This window comes from Hemibagrus wyckioides, linkage group LG17 (assembly GCF_019097595.1).
Source record: "Hemibagrus wyckioides isolate EC202008001 linkage group LG17, SWU_Hwy_1.0, whole genome shotgun sequence".
NCBI classification, from domain to species: domain Eukaryota; kingdom Metazoa; phylum Chordata; class Actinopteri; order Siluriformes; family Bagridae; genus Hemibagrus; species Hemibagrus wyckioides.
The window spans coordinates 25778205-25797552 of NC_080726.1; the positions used below are offsets into that span (position 1 = coordinate 25778205).

Consider the following 19348-nt stretch of genomic DNA (forward strand, 5'->3'; position numbering starts at 1 on the left):
TATTAACTTTACACACAGTAATATTAACTTTACACACAGTATTATTAACTTTACACACAGTAATATTAACTTTACACACAGTATTATTAACTTTATTGTAAAACACAGTATCATTACCATTACTGTGAAACCCTGAAACATTACCCTACTGTAATATATATATATATAAATATAATTGTATTAATGTAAGGATGAGCCGGAGTCAGCAGATCTAGGATCCATATGCAGATTTAATGAACACAAAGTTGGCAAGCAAAACTCAGTAACCGGGGAAACAAGTGGGAAGTCACTAATAGCACACAACTCCGAATCAAGAGGCAAAACACGAGTAATCAGAAAACAGGGCAAAGTCCATACAGAGAATCCAATAGCATACTTAGAGTAAGGCTTGGTAAGGACACGGAGAACAATACTTCGCGGTGTGTGTGTGTGTGTGTGTGTGTGTGTGTGTGTGTGTGCACACCGTATTTACACAATATAACCAGGAAGTGTTCCTTTGTGGGTGGCTCAGAATTCAGGCGAGGGTTTCCTCTGGTGGTCTGACGCCAGGTTGGATGTTACAATTAATATCAGATTTTCACTTTAATTACAATTATTAATGAATGTGTCATTATTATAAACACATCACAGTAAGATGCAAACCTTTATCATGATGTACACTGATCAGGCATAACATTATGACTACCTGCATAATATTGTGTTGGTCCCCCTTTTGCTGCCAAAACAGCCCTGACCCGTTGAGGCATGGACTCCACTAGATCCTTGAAGGTGTGCTGTGAGGTGTGGCCTCTTACTTACAGGAGTTAAAGGATACTTTCCCACTGATATAAATACTGACCACTGCAGACCAGGAACACCCCACAAGAGCTGCAGTTTTGGAGATTCTCTGATCCAGTGGTCTCGCCATCACAATGTGGTCCTTGTCGAACTCACTCCAATCCTTACTCTTGTCCATTTTTCCTGCTTCTAACATCAATTTTGAGGACAAAATGTTCACTTGCTACCTAATATATCCCACCCACTAACAGGTGCCATGATGAGGAGATACTCAGTGTTAATCACATCACCTCTCACTGCTCACAGTGTTATACCTGACCGGTGTAAATCGCGTATAGACATGCCTATAGAAATAGAGAATTTTGATGTAATCATATCTTTTACTCCTGTAAGAATTCTGTAAATATTACTGACAGTAGCAACCTGCTTATAAGTTGCCATCATTTTAAAAGTGTGTATTTTTTCCTGTGTGTGTGTGCGTGTAGGTGCGGCGGCTTTATCTGGAGCAGTAACGCACACAGTGTCCACAGCGGTGATCGTGTTCGAGTTGACTGGACAGATCAGTCACATTCTCCCTATAATGATTGCTGTTATATTAGCCAACGCTGTGGCTCAAAGCCTCCAGCCATCAATTTACGACTCCATCATACGCATCAAAAAGCTGCCGTACCTTCCAGAGCTCGGCTGGGGACACCATGAGTGAGTATCCGTTTATTCCTCCATCCATACGTCCATCCATCTTCATATTCATCATAGACATCCATTTCTATTTCCATTTGTGATCTCATTTTATTTTGGATTCAGTAACTAATCAAACTATTTTATGTAGCTGCTAGAAGTCCTGCTCGGTATAAGTGAGTAAAAATACTTGTGTTCTATTTAGAATTCCAATGATTTGTCTTCATCTTCTTATTTTGGGAGCTTTCATTTTTAGAGCTTCCAATTCAGAGGTCTATAAATATTCAAACCCAATCATCTGCTGATTTTAAACCTTTAAAATTTAAAATCAGATTCAGTCTACTGCAATAAATATTTACATGTAAAATACGCCATTGTCCTGTCCATAGCATACCCTAACCTTTTTTCCTTATGTTGCTTAGCAACCAAGATTTAAGTAGAATTAACATTCTAGTAGTTTCTCTTTCACTAGTTACTTCAGATTAACCTGATATAAAAAGATAAGTTTAAGAGAACTTTTATGTTGTAAAGTTTTGCCACATTGTTTTATGTCATGGATTCTTTTATTATTTAAACTGATATTTTAATTTAGTGTATTCGTAAAATACTCGGGATGACCGGCTGTGTCACGTTCAGAAGTTTCTCAAAGTTTTTAAAGTTTTTGCTTTGTGGAGGCGTCTAGTTTGATGCTGCTGTAAAAGAATTTAATAACGTTGAAATTTATGAACACACACACACACACACACACACACAAAACATTATTTGTCCTCCGGTTGTTGAGTCTGTGACTACTGTTATGTGGATATTATTTATATACGTCAAGAGTACTATAATAGACTCTGGGACCAACTGTGTGTGTGTGTGTGTAAGAGGTTTTGTTGTAGCCTTGTGTTGATGGATTGTTTCTGTGATGATTAGATTTTTGTTTTTTAAGGGAAGAAGGGTGAAAAACAGTCCTGACTATTATATTAGTACTACATTATTTAGATGGTGTGTGTGTGTGTGTGTGTGTGTGTTACAGAAAACAGTTTATGTGATGTGTGATAGTAGCACTTTTCTATATGGACAGCAAATTTTTCTGGACGAAGCCTAAAAAAAGTCAGCAGAACATGAACACACACACACACTCATCATTTATTTCCTATTTTTTCACAACAGCATTTTAAATCTGATGAATTGAATTCATCAGAAAATGAATCAAAATAAATAAACAGATGAAAAAATTTTGTCCTTTAACTTGTCCTGTTTGTCCTATGACATCCACGACAGCAGGACCTTGTTTCCCTTCTGTGGGTTAAGGTTAAAAAAACACTTCATGGTGATATCAGGAACTGGTCTTCATCACACCACGTCATTGATTATTTTTCTGTCCTGAAGAGTGTTCTCTACTGATCTGTAGAAAATGTTCTGTTTTTGTGTAGGAAGTATAACATCCGTGTGGAGGACATCATGGTGAGAGACGTGAGGTTCATCACACTGAACTGCACTTACAGAGACCTGCATGACGTCCTGCTCACCGAGAGACTCAAAACACTCGCACTGGTCGAGTCCTCGGGTACACACACACACACACACACACACACACACACACACACACACACACACACACATTGTCATACTAATTTGTTATACTAACCTTGTGAGAGCTTTCCATTGACATAAATATTAATGCAGCTAATTAGCAGTTAGCTGATTCCCTGTGTAACTTTATAAAGCAGTTAAGATACAGGTATTAAATAAGATCATTAAATATTCTGTGAACAAAGACACTGTTTTGATGATTTTTTTTTTTATCCCTTCACTTGAGTCAAAACAAAAAGTGAAGTATATAATTTTTTTTAATACATTCAGTATTTGTTTTATGTACAATGTTATTTATGTATTTTATATTACATTCAATTACATTGTCTTTCATACAAAAAAAACTTAGTGCTTTGCTAGTTACAGCTAACCTGAAACTAACCCTAACCTAAATCAGTTTAGCTGATCAAATAATTTCTGCTAAACGTAAAGAATAAACATCCCCTTACATGTGACAGCATTCGTTCTGACTCAGATCTTTTTTTTTTAAATAAAATATAGTTAATTTTTTCTTTATTATTTCTAAAACGGTGAAATTAAAACTGATCATTTTTCATTTTTTCATAATTTTATTTGATCTTTTTTTAAAGAAATAATAAAATTGATCGTTAAATATATACCTCAAAAATAAAAGATGATAATAAACGAACAAGAGTTTTTTACTATTATTATTTTTGTATTTATTTTTTGTTAAAATCCAAACTTTTGTAAAATAGTAGAAACAATTGGTACAAAATCTGCAGCTGTTCTTCAGACCTTCTTGTACGATCGTCAGCTTCTGGTCTTCTATCATAGAAACAAAAGAGGAATCAGCAGAAACTGACGGGTTTTTCATTGTTCAACTGTTCTGAACCGATTCTTTTCCCTGCAGAGTCCATGATCTTATTGGGCTCGATCGAGCGCGCTCAGTTGCAGGCACTGCTGTCCACTCAGCTCGGCCGGCCACGGAGACTCGAGTACCTCCGACAACGCTCACAGAAAGAGAAGAAACACTCCGACACACACAGCAGTGAGGAGAACGTTCAGAAAATCAACCAGGAGGTCCGCTTCCAGGTCAGTGCTGGGGTCAGTGCTGGGGTCAGAGAGATGAGTGTTGAGTTGAATGTGTTGAGTTATTTACACAAAATTTTATTTTCCTGCTGTTTTGTTTTTTAATATGATTTTTTGACATGATAGACATTGATTTAAACAATTTATCATGCAATTGTTTGAACCATGAGATTCTTTTTTTCTTCTGTGATAAAATTTTATTTTATTTATTATGTTTTAGTTTGATGCATTCATGTTTGCTTTTTTAGTTAAAGGTAGTGTAATAAAAGTTTGTTTTTGAAGGATTCAATTTTGTTCATTTAAAATGACATTTCTGTTTATTATTTAAGTGGAAACACTGCCCCTTGTGGTGGAAGTGTGCATAACATGCTGCTCCTTCTTTCTGACTCAACTGTACACTCGAAATTGGGGGTGGAATTAACATTGTATATCTAAATATTATGTTTTCATAAAGTATCTGAAGATTTGTAATGATAATTAACCGTTTTTGTTTATTTTTATAACTTGTATTTTAATATTTGATTTTATCCATTCAATTTAAGGGCTTGCATGTTACTGGTTTTTTTACTTTTCTTTTTAGATCTCTACAGAGGAATCCTCGTTCACTCCTCCTCGCTCCATCTCACCAAAACCACTGAAACCAGCACTGAAGCGACAATCAGTCGTGGATAGAGGCTCACAGATACCATCAAGTATGTACATTTGCACACACACACACACACACACACAGATGTGTGTGTGACTACACACATAACTAAGCTTTTTATCTACCCACCAGGTCAGGACTCAGGCATCGCCTTAAAGAGCCTCTTCTGCGCCCACCCCGATGCTGAGGGGGCAGAGGTAGGAGACACACACACACACACACACACACACACACACACACCCCCACTTCAAACCAGTTACATCACCTAAGTCCTGATTTTCTCCCACATCTCTCAGTGCATAAACGTCAAGCTCTTCAGCAGTAAACGTTAGCTTTTTATCACATTCTCTTTCCGTTGTCTTAACATTTGCCCCCTGTTTCCTGATGGAAGATTTATAACCTGGAGAACTCAATGGCTCCTGAGCACAGGAAGCTCAAGCGTGTGAGGATATCGGTGGCGGTAAGAACCCCAGACCGTAAACTCGAAGAGAATAAAAAATAACCCAGACAGAACCGTCAATTCCATCCAAGCAGCCGTTTAGCCTCCATGTCTAATCTCGAGCACTTTCCTGCTGTATGCCTGCTCCTGACCTTTGACCTTCTGGATCAAAAATTGGCAGAATTTTAAACAGATATCTCCATGTTTGTGGAGGTTTTTACGACAACCTTGACATTTGAATCGATGTCTAAATCAGATCAGTTGAAATGTCAAGTAGAAATAGGGATGAATTTAACGTCAAGACTCTGAGCAGTAAACTTTTACTAATGATGATTTCTAATAAAACCTTTGGCTAGGGTATTACTAGAAATGCTTTCAAATATCAAGATCTGTAGCAGGTTGCGTTATTTTAATCTAAATGAAGAATATAAATCTGACATTGCTGTACATTCCTGCTGAAATTCTGTAACATGAAAAGTTGAATCTTAAAATATACTGATGTTAAAAATATGTAATGTTGCTTTCTTGGAAAAGGTCCAAACCAGGTCCAGATTTTTTAGCTACTTTTTATAGCCGTTAAAATTAAAATTGTGTGAGAATGAAAAAATCTCGAAGGATATTCCAACAGATGTATATTATATCAAATTTAACATTAATATAAGTTTATTTATTTGTAATTTATTCTAACAGTTAAGTGTTAAGCTACAACAACATTACATCAGAAAACCTCCACAACGTATCCAAATATTTAGTTTAAATAACTTTTAGCCCAAAATAAAATACAGTAGAACAGAACACTTTATAAGAAAATAAGAATCAAGTTCTTCTGGATCTGTTACAACATCGTGTCATCTGTTCTTCACCTCAATATTTAATAATATAACTTGACAATAATAGAAATTTAATGGAATGAATCTGTGTATGATTTTTATAAATAAAACTGAAAAATTGAACTTACTAACATTAAAAAGTTATACTACTATAGGTATATAGGTTATAGGTTATATCATTTGAATTTAGGTATATTCATTTTTGAAACGATGTAATGTACTTACATATTCAATTATCAGCTATTTTTAATTATGAAATGAAGTTTCAGCTAATTTCCTAAAATATAAACAATATCAAACACTGAATTTTTACAGCAATCATTAGCGGTTAGCTAACGTGTTAAATATTACTCACTAGTTAGCTTTAAAAATGTTTTTTTCTTTTTTTTTCAATAAATGTTGTCAAAGTTACTCAGATGAAAGCAATATGGGGTTAAATATTAAATTTATATTTTAGCTACCAAGATGTTAGCAAGATGTTAGCTAATAATTTTTGCATTTTTAAGTAGTAAGTTAATAAACCTCAGGGATTTATTTAGTTGTTATTCAAATGACAAAATATAAAATTTTATTTATTTTTAACTAAATATTTACACTTTCAAAGTTTCACTTTACTCACTTTACTTACAAAATGGATGCCAAGCCTGGGAGTTTTGAGAAAATGTCCTTTCACAAGTCAGTATTTCTTGATGGAACTTTGAGGTAATGTAGAAATCAGAACTGACGCCGCCGTGAATGTTTGAAGCGTAAAAGAGAAAGCAGGTCAAAGGTCAGATATGGCATCGTACTACCTGTCCCAGTAGCGTGCTACATCATCCATTACGACTGAATTATGCATGTAACATGATGTGTAGAGATAGCGAGCACTGCAGATACCCATAATGCCTTGCTTTCATCTCAAAATAAGTACTAATTTTATCCTAAATATGAAGTTGTGAAGTAAAAAATCTAAAAGCCGAACGATTTGTAGCTCAACTTGTTTAATAATTACAGTAGCTAGCTAAGTAACAACCTAGATTAGCTAGCATTTCAGTTTAATTTAAAGCTACATCATTATTTCAAACTACATAGAGGTTTTTTGTAGAATTAACCGTTCTTTTTGAAGCCAGTAAAGCGTTCAGGTGAAAGATTTCATGAGCTGCTGTTTTGTTAACTAGCTGCAGTTTAACATTAGCATTTAGCTGCTGCATGTTCATGTGAAACTTCATCATGTTTCTAATCTTTAGTAGAACAGAACAACGTCTGAGCTCCATTTAAACTGAACCTCTAGTTTGTGTGGCCTCATTACTTCTGTCGAGGAAAACAGTTTGTAAATCTACAAAGAAATAAAATCCCATTTGCTGTTTTTTATAGTTTTTATTTGAAGACCTAAAACAGGCACAAGATTTTCTTAGCTCACCACACAAAAAAAAGAAAGTGTGTGTGTGTGTGTGAGATACTCAAGTGTGCCTTCAATTTTAATTTGACGCAACACAGTAAGGAGGTCTGGAGTGAAAAAGAAAGGGTGGCTATTAATAGTGTGTGTGTGTGTGTGTGTGTGTGTTGGAATGGTGTGATGAGCAGTGATGTCACTGATTCCATTTTTGGATAATGGGAATTCAGTGAGAGTGAGAAGGAGGAAAAGTGTAAGGAGTTGAGAAATGGTGTGATCGCCATACTGACGATGTGATGTTCCAGACATGTAATCAGGCACATGAGTGAGCAGAGTGTGTGTGTGTGTGTGTGTGTGTGTGTGTTTCGTTACTGCAGACATGTCTGCTACTGTAGGCACCAGCAACAGTTGCTACGGTTACCAGATGTTAAATATCTGGGTATAAATCTGTGTGTTCTCGTTATCTCTGTAGGAGGATGACTTGGAGGACGACATGACCATGAGAGAGGTGAGATCTCTCACACACACACACACACACACACACTCTAAAACACGCACAACCTGTTATATAATGGACATACTTGCAGTGTGATTATCTATTCTTTCTTTCTTTCTTTCTTTCTTTCTTTCTTTCTTTGACTCTCTCATGATCAGAACATTTTTCTGCCTGCTATTTCAGATATCCACTTCCTGTCCCATTGCATTGTGGGTAGCTTTACTAATACACCCGTATTAAAAAAAAAAACACAGTAACAGAAATATCAACAATAATCATAATGACCACAGCAGAAATGATCAACATATAATATGATAATAATATCAGTAGTCAGTAACAATAATTATTACATGTCTTTTTTTCATAATAATTAATAAATGTTATGGATACATGTTCATTTAATTTTTAACATTTTTGATTCTGTTTCTATATTTCTGTAAAGCTCCTTTCAGACAATGTCTTATTAATCTATACAAATAAATTGAATTGAAAAAATGTAAATTAATTGCAGTGTAATAACAACAGTAATAATAATAATAATAATAATAATAATAATAATAGCTTCAAAGCGTTTATTGTCATGTGCACAGTGAGGAAACAAGTTTCCCTGTACAATGAAATTCTTTCTTTGCCGTTCACAGTGAATGCCAGACAAGTGCAAAAAACATGTAAAAAAGTAAAATAAGAATAAATGTCAAACATACACAAATACAAACACAACCATAACTAAAAAAAATAGAAATAAACTATGCAGCAGAATTAGATCTATAGGCTACTATGTATGTGCAAGTGTACAATATTTACTTATGTGCAAAACAATATTACAGTAGTAAAAATTGAATACAGCTGTAGATGGTAATAGCAACAGCAGTAACATTAACAATGTGCAAATTGAATGCAACTGTGGATATTAATATAGGTACCATTAACAATTTGCAGTGAGATGCAGCTACTCGATATAATAACAGCAGTAATATTAACAAATGTGCAATATGAACAGGAGCAATTTAGTTCAGCTGATCTTTGAGATAGATGAAACTAGACAGATGTCCTCTGGCTACCTGTTTAAAAGTCTAATGGCTGAGGAAAAGAAGGAGTCCCTTCATCTGGAGGTTCTGCATTTTACACTCCTGTACCTCCATCCTGAGGGTAGGAGTGTGATCAGTCCATGTTGGGGATGGGTGGGGTCTTTAAGGATGGAGGCAGCACTCCTGTGGACTCTACCGTGATAAATGGTCTGCAGGGAGGGCAGTGGAGCCCTGATGATCTTCTCGGCAGTCTTCACCACTCTTTGCAAACGTTTGCGGTCCCTCATAGTAGTGCTGCCATACCACACGGTGATGCAGTTGGTTAAGACACTCTCAATGACACAGCTGTAGAAGTTGTTGAGAATCTTAATAGACATGCCACACTTCCTCAGCCTCCTCAGGAAGTACAGCCGCTGTTGTGCCTTCTTAACCAGCTGGGTGGTGTTGAGTGTCCATGTGAGGTCCTCACTGATGTGGACCCCCAGGTATTTAAATCTGCTCACCCTCTCCACTTCAAGCTCTCGGATGAACAGTGGCTGATGAGTTCTCCTCTCCTTCCTCATGTCCACTATCATCTCCTTTGTCTTAAGTTAGCAAGTTAAGTTAGTTGCCATGGAGACCAGTTGGTTTTGATTACTGCTGTAATGAGGTTTCTTTCTGTTGTCCAACGTGCTTTCACTCGTTTGTGAACATTTTTTTCTTACTTGGCTGCTACTGATTAACAAGGAGCACAGAGTTTTAATGTTTACAGTGTAGACTTGGACTGTAGTTTCTCCTCTTGATTTTTTTATGCTGTGTGTCATTAGCAGCAAAAATGTCAGATATTAGTATTATATGCAATCACAAAAAAAGGACCAGAAGGTAACATCTATATCTTTCTCTTGTTTGTTCTAGATCGCTGAGTGGGAGGAGCAACAGCTTGATGAGCAGGTCAACTTTAACAACTGTAAGATTGACCCCGCCCCCTTTCAGCTGGTGGAGCGCACCTCTCTGCACAAGGTGTGTGTAATCTCTGAATAGCACTAATAACTAAAAATAAAGTGCCTATTAGTGTTGATTCATCTTTCAGAATCTCTCACACACACAGTGATTTATTTCCTACACACTTTTTCCAGTGTCACCAGCGGCAATAGAAAATTAGTGTTCATTAAGATTCTCTCTGCAGTATTACACACATTCTCATGGGGTGAATGGGCACATACCGTGGACACACACACACACACACTCAAAAAGAAACCTCATTCCCTCTTGCCGCAAGCAATGGATGTGCCTAATGTCCTCCATTCATCCCCTTCAACAGACACACACACACACACACACTCTCCTCCAGCCTAATTTCCCCATCCTGCTCTTTAAATATTTAGGAGTGAGATTTTAGCACAAATCCATCACACACACACACACACACACATGTCTCTATGTGTTTTGAGCTGTTTACTGGCCTCAGTTGCTTAATACATTCTATCCTCTGTCTGTTGCCGCGGTAATAATGCTGTAGTCGTCGCCATGGGAACGATAATCCCTAGGCATGAAGTCAGAGGTTTAGATAAGTCTAATCAAAATATTAACTCCTGATTAAGGTAATTAAAGGCCCTCAGATCACATTTCAGTCTCTAATCACACTGATTGCTTTAATAAGCCAAGCTCAATGATGCAAAAGTTTTGCCATCTTTTTTATTTACACAGCAGGAACACAAATACTGAGCGAATTAGATGTGACTTAATCAGTGTTTCATCGTATTTCAGACACACACCATTTTCTCTTTGTTGGGTTTGGACCACGCTTACGTTACCAGCATCGGACGTCTCATAGGAGTCGTGTCACTCCGAGAGGTGAGCGAAGGATGATGTAAACTTTCACATACCAGATTGTATTTTAGCATTCTGTGGAACACTGAAGATGGAAAGCTTAGCATAAATTTTCTTTGCAAAGTTTTAAGCCAAACTCCAAAACATTTTTAAAACAAAATGTCCATACAATATAATCATCAGATATTAAAACAGAATGTGTACTTTGGTTATCAGATTTAGCTCAGTTGATGATCTCGTAAGTTGTCAGGTATTCTGTTGGTACAGTGCTAGAAAGTAAAACGCAAAAAAAACAAACAAACACAAGAACGTGCATAAATATGAAGTAACAGAACAAGAACAGTAAACTAACATAACAGTAAACTGAACTACAATCGAATATTAATATGAAATGTTTAGGGTAATTTTTTTTATATATTTTTAATGGGGAAAAACTAAACAAGACATTATTTGTGAGTGAAATGTTTATTGTATTTTATTATAAAATATTGCAATTATTTATTATAGGTTAAACCTCATGTTTTTTCCTTATTAATTCTCCATTATTTGAATAATTCTAGCTGAATTGCTTCTGTTTCTTTTCTTATTTCTGTGATGTTTTTTTGCACTGCTACTGACAATGAATATTTTTATTATTAATGTTAATATTTGGATTTTGTTTCAATCGTTAAATTCTTTTTAAAGGAGAAGTTCACTTCCAGAACAAAAATCTACAGATAATTTCCTCACCCCCTCGTCATCCATGATGTTCATGTCTTTCTTTCTTCAGTCGTAAAGAAATTGTTTTTTGAGGAAAACCTTTTAGGAGTTTTCTCCATGTAGTGGATTTCAATGGTGGCCGTGAATTTGAACTTCCAGAATGCAGTTTAAATGCAGCTTCAAAGAGCTCTAAACCTCCATCCCAGCCCAGGAAGAAGGATCTTATCTAGACAAACCATCACTCCTTTTTAATAAATGTTTATAATAAAATATATAATAAAAATGTTTATACTTTTTAACCACAAAAGCTCGTCTAGCACTAGCTCTGGGATACGCGGCCACAACGCTACATACTATGTAATCATGTGGAAAGGTCACGCGTGATGTACGCGGTCTTTACAAAGAGAATGTGCAAAAACCAAGGAAGTGCAAATAAATTAATGCCAAGGGGGTGAGTAAATTATTTGTAGATATTTGTTCTGGAAGTGAACTTCTCCTTTAAAGAATAACTATGTTGTATAATTTACTTTATCTATCTATCTATCTATCTATCTATCTATCTATCTATCTATCTATCTATCTATCTATCTATCTATCTATCTATCTATCTATCCATTTATTTATTTATTTTACAAGGCTTTAACTAGATAGCACCTATGCTAATCTGTGTGTCTTTTGTGTTGTAGCTACGTAAGGCCATTGAGGGTTCGGTGACGGTGAAGGGGGTGAAGGTGCGCCCCCCACTGGCCAGCTTCAGGGACAGCGGCACCAGCAGCAGTGATGCTGAAGTGACTGAGCTCCACAAACTGTGGAACCGCCACACCAACATGACGCTTCCCAGGGACCACCAACCCTCCGACTCGGACGAGAAATCCCAGTGAAAAAAAACAAACAAACAAACAAAGGGAACGAAAAAAGAGGAGGGAGGACGGATGAAAGGAGTTGGATAAGACTCATAAATAATGTGCAAAATTTTTTGTCTGTGTGTTTTGTTTTTCTTTTCTACGAAAGCTGAAGAGCTTCACACTTCTGGGTTTTCTCTGGAAAGTTCTGTATTCAGGTTGCTGGTAAACTCTTGGCCAAGTGGATTTTAAGCTCCTTATCTTTCACGTCCCGTCTCTTCTGCACTGATTTCATTTCCTGACTTTGAAAAAAGGGACGTTCCAATGCTAACACTTCCTGAATTTGAACAATTTCAGACAAAACTATGTACCATGTGGTCGCTTTTCCTCACCTTGTGTTCTTCTCTTGTTCTTCGTCTTGTCTGTCATCTTCCATCAATTTTTTATATATAGAGTCTTCCTATTGTATGCATTCTGAAGCTAGATACAGTTACGAAGTGATATGTAGTGATATTTAAACTGTTTTTAATGAGCGCTTTTAAACTCCATGCCTGCATACGCACCTTTTCACTTCTTTCTTTCTATCTTTATTGGTAAACTATAAGAGCGACACTCCTTTTGTTGTTTAACTTATCCTTAAATGCTAATTAATATCTGTAATTTATGGGTTGTCTGTCTTGTACACTAAGCTGATTTTTAAATCCGATGGAATTATCAGAAACAGAGATTTAATTCTATTTTCATTAACTCTGATGCACTTTGTTATAAAAAAAAAAGTTTTTCCCCCCAAATTCTCTAACACTTTAGAGAAAAGTTTAAATAACGATTATTAACTATCAGAATTTTCACTCCTCTGATTTATTTCAGTTTATTTATGAATTTATTCTCATTTGAAATCGTTGGAAAAAGCTAAAAAGCGATCCACAAACTTGAACTTTTTCATATTTGGTTTCATTTTTTTCATCAGCTGAATTTAACAATCCAGACTATTATCTATGTCCTGGTCTGAACACTGATAGAACTATTAGAACCATCTGTTGGGTTGGAAGAAACTAAGGTCCAGTTTCCTCATATGTTCCTCAAGGAACATGTCTGCATCTCATCATCTCATCAGAGAAGTGCCTGGTCTTTCATATGTTGGGTCAGATGTTCTTACTTCCTGTTGAATATTCCTCTTGGGTAAGACTTCCAGCATCTCATAGGATCTTCTTTTGGGTCTGAAGAATCTGTGTTTCCTTTGATGTGTTCTTCAAAGAACCTGACCATGTCTCGTCATCTCACAGAGCCTAGCTCAGATTCTCTTACTTCCTGCTGATTATTCTTTGTTTTCCAGCATCTCATGTGAATAACTTTGAGTCTTTAACATATGAAAGATGCTACATGATCCTTCACAGTGCCTTGACCTGCTTGCTCATAGCAGAATCTGGACATTCCAATCTGGTCAGACACGCCAACTACATGCCACTTACTTGCTTGATTAAATGTACAAGAACAAGAAGAACCTAGTCATGCATATCCCATATCCTGCTTCATATTCTGATGGATGGAGCTGGTGTTCCCCATGAGAGCTCAGATCTCATGGGGTCTTCTATTTCTTCAGGAGCCTTAGTTTCTCATTAGTTTCTGATGTTTGGCTCATCAGTTAAATTGATATTCAGTGATTGCAAGTTCTCGGTTTCTCAAATAACCAGTCAACATTTTGCTCTCCTTATCCGAAATGCTACTTTGGTTTCCAGATCCCTGGCTGTTCTTTGAGGAACCATTTCACATTTTTTGGTTCAGACATTCTTACTTGCACTTGAATATCATATCTTACAAGATGGACTCAAAGTACTTGTAATTCTCAGATCCTAATCTTTTTTCTTGAGGACTTTGCTTCTTCTCATAAAAAGCATGGCATTCAGTTCACTCACCTCCTGGGTCAGACCCTTTCAACTTCCTGTTAAATATTCATTATACAGTATTTTTGGTGCTCAGATCTCAAACAGGTCCTTAAGGAACATGTTGCTCGACTCAAAAGAATCGATTCTTCAAAGTCTTCCTGCCGAAAGTCTCAGTGCTTCCAGATTTTGCAAGATTGTTACATCACTTCCATATTTTGGATCGGATTTTGACAGAATCTGAATGTAGGTGTCGTTCAGATGTTGATTCCCCTAGGACTTCCTGGACATTCAGACTAAATCTGGATCTCACTACTTGAGATCTTGCACCCTGTGGCATTCTTTCTCCTTTGCTTCAGACTCCTGGTAGTCTTAAGTAGCTGGATAACCTTAGATCAGACATGGAGCCAGACTGTGATGGTCCTTCAGGATCTAGGCGTCTCTCTGGTTTGTATCGGTCAGTACAGCTCAGGCCTACCCATTAATCATGATTCTAAATTCAGTTCCCTTTTCTGTTCAGATGCCATGTGAGCCAAGAGCAAGAAATGTGGGTGGGGCAGAGCACTGATTGGCCAATGACCAATGCTTGTTTTTTTTTATTGATTTCCCGCAGAAGTTATTTGCTTGCCTGTGATATTTCACATGATTTTTACATTTTGTTTCCTGTGTAAAATCTGCCCTGTGTTCACTATGCATGCTCCCTACATAGGGTACAACATAATGGTGCTGTAAACCGTACCTAGTGCACTTCATTCACAACAAAATGCCTTTTTGAGATTATTCAAGTGAAAACGATTTGGCTTTCATGAGTTTGCGCTGTTTGCTTTTGCTGAGACGATAGTATTGGCACCCCATTTATCTTCCTTCGCTAGGTCTAAATAATTTGCACAACAGGAGCTTAATGCCGGTTTTGCATCAAAGAAAATTGACCCGCTTTTCTGGTAGTGTTTTTTTGTTTTTTTGTGTGTGTGTGTTTTTTTTTTTTACAACTAGTCTCCACCCCAACAACCTCTACTGAAACTCCACTGATTCTGTACCATCTGGTGGAAAATTGTTAATAGTAGTGATACATCAGTACAGTTTTTTAGACAAGGTACATGTAGGAGTACATTTTTTTGGTACCCTTCAATACCAGAATGAGTAACCTATTTAGTATTAATCAATCAGGGATATCATACACTACTAGACTAACTACATTAGTTAGCTCTGATCGTTTAGGGTTCATTTCAGGTCATCTGATCAACAAAGTATGTCACATAGTACCACATGGTGTTAGATGTTTGTATCAGCGCAGTTTTACAACTATGACCGAATGAACATATCGGTATCGCAATCGATGTATCTCTCGTCGTATGTAAAGTGAGGACTTGCTAATCTACAGTGTCTAACTGCATGCTTTAACGGGTTCCGAGTTGAGTAATAAATCTTTTTGCATGTTAGAGGGTTTGTAAGTTCAATGACTGTGAGAATTTCAAGTATTTTTGCCATGGACATTTCTAAACAAGTCTTCTAGATCAAAAAACAGAGATGGATGCTCTTCTTTCCGTATTGTCTTATTTGTCACTGTGGATGTTTTCGTCACGTTATCCAGTGCTTAATATATTAATATTTTTTATTGTATTTTTTGTTTGTTTGTTTAATCAGTCATGCTGATTTAAATCCTGTTTCTTGATCCTGACAACTGTCCATCATTCTCCTTCTGACCAATACGCTTGGGTGTGGGTGGGTGAAAGGCGGGGCTTTTCTTTCTTTGTAATGGCGCACCTTATGGCTATGATGTAAAAATCTTGTGATTTTAGGTTTACAGATTTAATATATTTGCCTCCTAACATATCAGTACTGGAATGATCACGTATTAACATAATATCTGATCGAACTTGTTTGTTTGTTTGTTTGTTTGTTTATGACTCCAATCCCAACAGGGAAACATAGCTAGGTAACATTGCCCTGAAATCTTGAGCGAATGTTAAGTTTTGTCTGACGAAGTGCCTAAAAACATGTGATTTTCAGAAAGTGTTGTCGATGTATACACACGCACATGATGTTGATTTTATTGTTTGATACTTCTATTTTTTTACACTCCACATTACTCACATTTCATTATGGGTAACCATAGCAACCAATCATCTCATCCTTTATCATCTTAATAACAGGACATGGAAAAAATCACGATCAGCCTTTTATTTATTGTCTTTTGTGTTTTCATCTCGCTGCTTTTAAATCACAAGTGCATATTTATTAACAATCACCAGAGAAATCGATCAAGCAGAGCAATAGGAATTCTTTCTTTTTTGTTGTTAATGTTATAATATTGTTATCTTAAAATTAATGACTCTGTGCAATAACAGCTGTTTCTTTTTAAATGTGTGTGGGTGGGTGTGTGTGTGTGAGACTGTGATTAAGCCTTGACATGGAAGACAGACTTATTTTTGTAAAGAACCGATGCTACGGTACGCACTGAGGCTCTGTTTGTCACATCAGCTGATGGAAAAAGCACAGAGTGTTGAGGGAATTCTTGATCGGAAAAACCTTTGGCACTAAAAAAGAAAATGTGCACACACACACACACACACACACACACACGTACAGATGTGTCCTATTCTTCGACAACAAAAGGATTGTTTTATATCAGGGATGAATAAAGAGAATTTAACATAAGCAACAACTTTTCCATGTCTTTTGTTGTCTATTTATAATTTTTTATTTTTCTTTTAAATTATTTTCATTCAAATTTTTTGTTTCTTTTCTTTGTTTATCTATCTTATTATTTTTATTGTTTTTATTTTATGTATTTTATTTTTGTGTCTGCATTTGTTTTTTCTCTTGAGTTTTTAATGTATAAACAGCACATGCTGCAACGACGTGTGTGTATACGTCTGTGTGTGTGTGTGTGTGTCTGTGTGCATATACACTATATTTCCAAAAGTATTGGCTCACCCATCCAAATAATCAGAATCAGGTGTTCCAATCACTTCCATGGCCACAGGTGTATAAAATCAAGCACCTAGGCATGCAGACTGTTTTTACAAACATTTGTGAAAGAATGGGTCGCTCTCAGGAGCTCAGTGAATTCCAGCGTGGAACTGTGATAGGATGCCACCTGTGCAACAAATCCAGTCGTGAAATTTCCTCGCTCCTAAATATTCCACAGTCAACTGTCAGCTGTATTATAAGAACGTGGAAGTGTTTGGGAACGACAGCAACTCAGCCACGAAGTGGTAGGCCACGTAAACTGACGGAGCGGGGTCAGCGGATGCTGAGGCGCATAGTGCGAAGAGGTCGCCAACTTTCTGCAGAGTCAATCGCTACAGACCTCCAAACTTCATGTGGCCTTCAGATGAGCTCAAGAACAGTGCGCAGAGAGCTTCATGGAATGGGTTTCCATGGCCGAGCAGCTGCATCCAAGCCATACATCACCAAGTGCAATGCAAAGCGTCGGATGCAGTGGTGTAAAGCACGCCGCCACTGGACTCTAGAGCAATGGAGACCCGTTCTCTGGAGTGACGAATCGCGCTTCTCCATCTGGCAATCTGATGGACGAGTCTGGGTTTGGCGGTTGCCAGGAGAACGGTACTTGTCTGACTGCATTGTGCCAAGTGTAAAGTTTGGTGGAGGGGGATTATGGTGTGGGGTTGTTTTTCAGGAGCTGGGCTTGGCCCCTTAGTTCCAGTGAAAGGAACTCTGAATGCTTCAGCATACCAAGACATTTTGGACAATTCCATGCTCCCAACTTTGTGGGAACAGTTTGGAGCTGGCCCCTTCCTCTTCCAACATGACTGTGCACCAGTGACCAAAGCAAGGTCCATAAAGACATGGATGACAGAGTCTGGTGTGGAGGAACTTGACTGGCCTGCACAGAGTCCTGACCTCAACCCGATAGAACACCTTTGGGATGAATTAGAGCGGAGACTGAGAGCCAGGCCTTCTCGTCCAACATCAGTGTGTGACCTCACAAATGCGCTTCTGGAAGAATGGTCAAAAATTCCCATAAACACACTCCTAAACCTTGTGGACAGCCTTCCCAGAAGAGTTGAAGCTGTTATAGCTGCAAAGGGTGGACCGACGTCATATTGAACCCTATGGATTAGGAATGGGATGTCACTTAAGTTCATATGTGAGTCAAGGCAGGTGAGCGAATACTTTTGGCAATATAGTGTATGTACATCTGTGTGCTTTTGTGTGTGTAAGTCTGTGTGTATATGTACATCTGTGTGTATGTCTGTGTGTGTGTGTGTGTGTGTGTGTGTACGTATATGTACATCTGTGTGTGTGTGTGTGTACGTATATGTACGTCTGTGTGTGTGTGTGTGTACGTATATGTACATCTGTGTGTGTGTGTACGTATATGTACGTCTGTGTGTGTGTGTGTGTACGTATATGTACATCTGTGTGTGTGTACGTATATGTACGTCTGTGTGTGTGTGTGTGTACGTATATGTACGTCTGTGTGTGTGTGTGTGTACGTATATGTATGTCTGTGTGTGTGTGTGTGTGTGTGTACGTATATGTACATCTGTGTGTGTGTGTGTGTACGTATATGTACGTCTGTGTGTGTGTGTGTGTACGTATATGTACGTCTGTGTGTGTGTGTGTGTACGTATATGTACGTCTGTGTGTGTGTGTGTGTACGTATATGTACATCTGTGTGTGTGTACGTATATGTACGTCTGTGTGTGTGTGTGTGTACGTATATGTACATCTGTGTGTGTGTGTGTGTACGTATATGTACGTCTGTGTGTGTGTGTGTGTGTGTGTGTACGTATATGTACGTCTGTGTGTGTGTGTGTGTACGTATATGTATGTCTGTGTGTGTGTGTGTGTGTGTGTGTACGTATATGTACGTCTGTGTGTGTGTGTGTGTGTGTGTGTACGTATATGTACGTCTGTGTGTGTGTGTGTGTACGTATATGTATGTCTGTGTGTGTGTGTGTGTGTGTGTGTACGTATATGTACGTCTGTGTGTGTGTGTGTGTACGTATATGTATGTCTGTGTGTGTGTGTGTGTGTGTGTGTGTACGTATATGTACATCTGTGTGTGTGTGTGTGTACGTATATGTACGTCTGTGTGTGTGTGTGTGTACGTATATGTACGTCTGTGTGTGTGTGTGTGTACGTATATGTACGTCTGTGTGTGTGTGTGTGTACGTATATGTACATCTGTGTGTGTGTGTGTGTACGTATATGTACGTCTGTGTGTGTGTGTGTGTGTGTGTGTGTGTAC

General features: G+C 37.5%; 1 protein-coding gene across 2 annotated transcripts in view; it reads left to right on the top strand.

Annotated features, from left to right (window-relative positions):
* Positions 1–12429, top strand: part of LOC131367853 (chloride channel protein 2-like) — a 96950-nt gene extending 84521 nt beyond the window's left edge. The window contains exons 15-24 of one of the 2 annotated variants that reach the window (XM_058413444.1): positions 1263–1476; positions 2877–3010; positions 3908–4089; positions 4667–4778; positions 4865–4929; positions 5124–5192; positions 7846–7881; positions 9792–9896; positions 10644–10730; positions 12092–12429. In XM_058413444.1, the coding sequence (XP_058269427.1) occupies positions 1263–1476; positions 2877–3010; positions 3908–4089; positions 4667–4778; positions 4865–4929; positions 5124–5192; positions 7846–7881; positions 9792–9896; positions 10644–10730; positions 12092–12286 (1199 nt within the window). In that variant the 3' untranslated portion in view covers positions 12287–12429. The remainder of the gene's footprint in view (positions 1–1262; positions 1477–2876; positions 3011–3907; positions 4090–4666; positions 4779–4864; positions 4930–5123; positions 5193–7845; positions 7882–9791; positions 9897–10643; positions 10731–12091) is intronic. The other variant, XM_058413445.1, reaches the window with a different exon arrangement.
* Positions 12430–19348: the final 6919 nt, after the last annotated feature.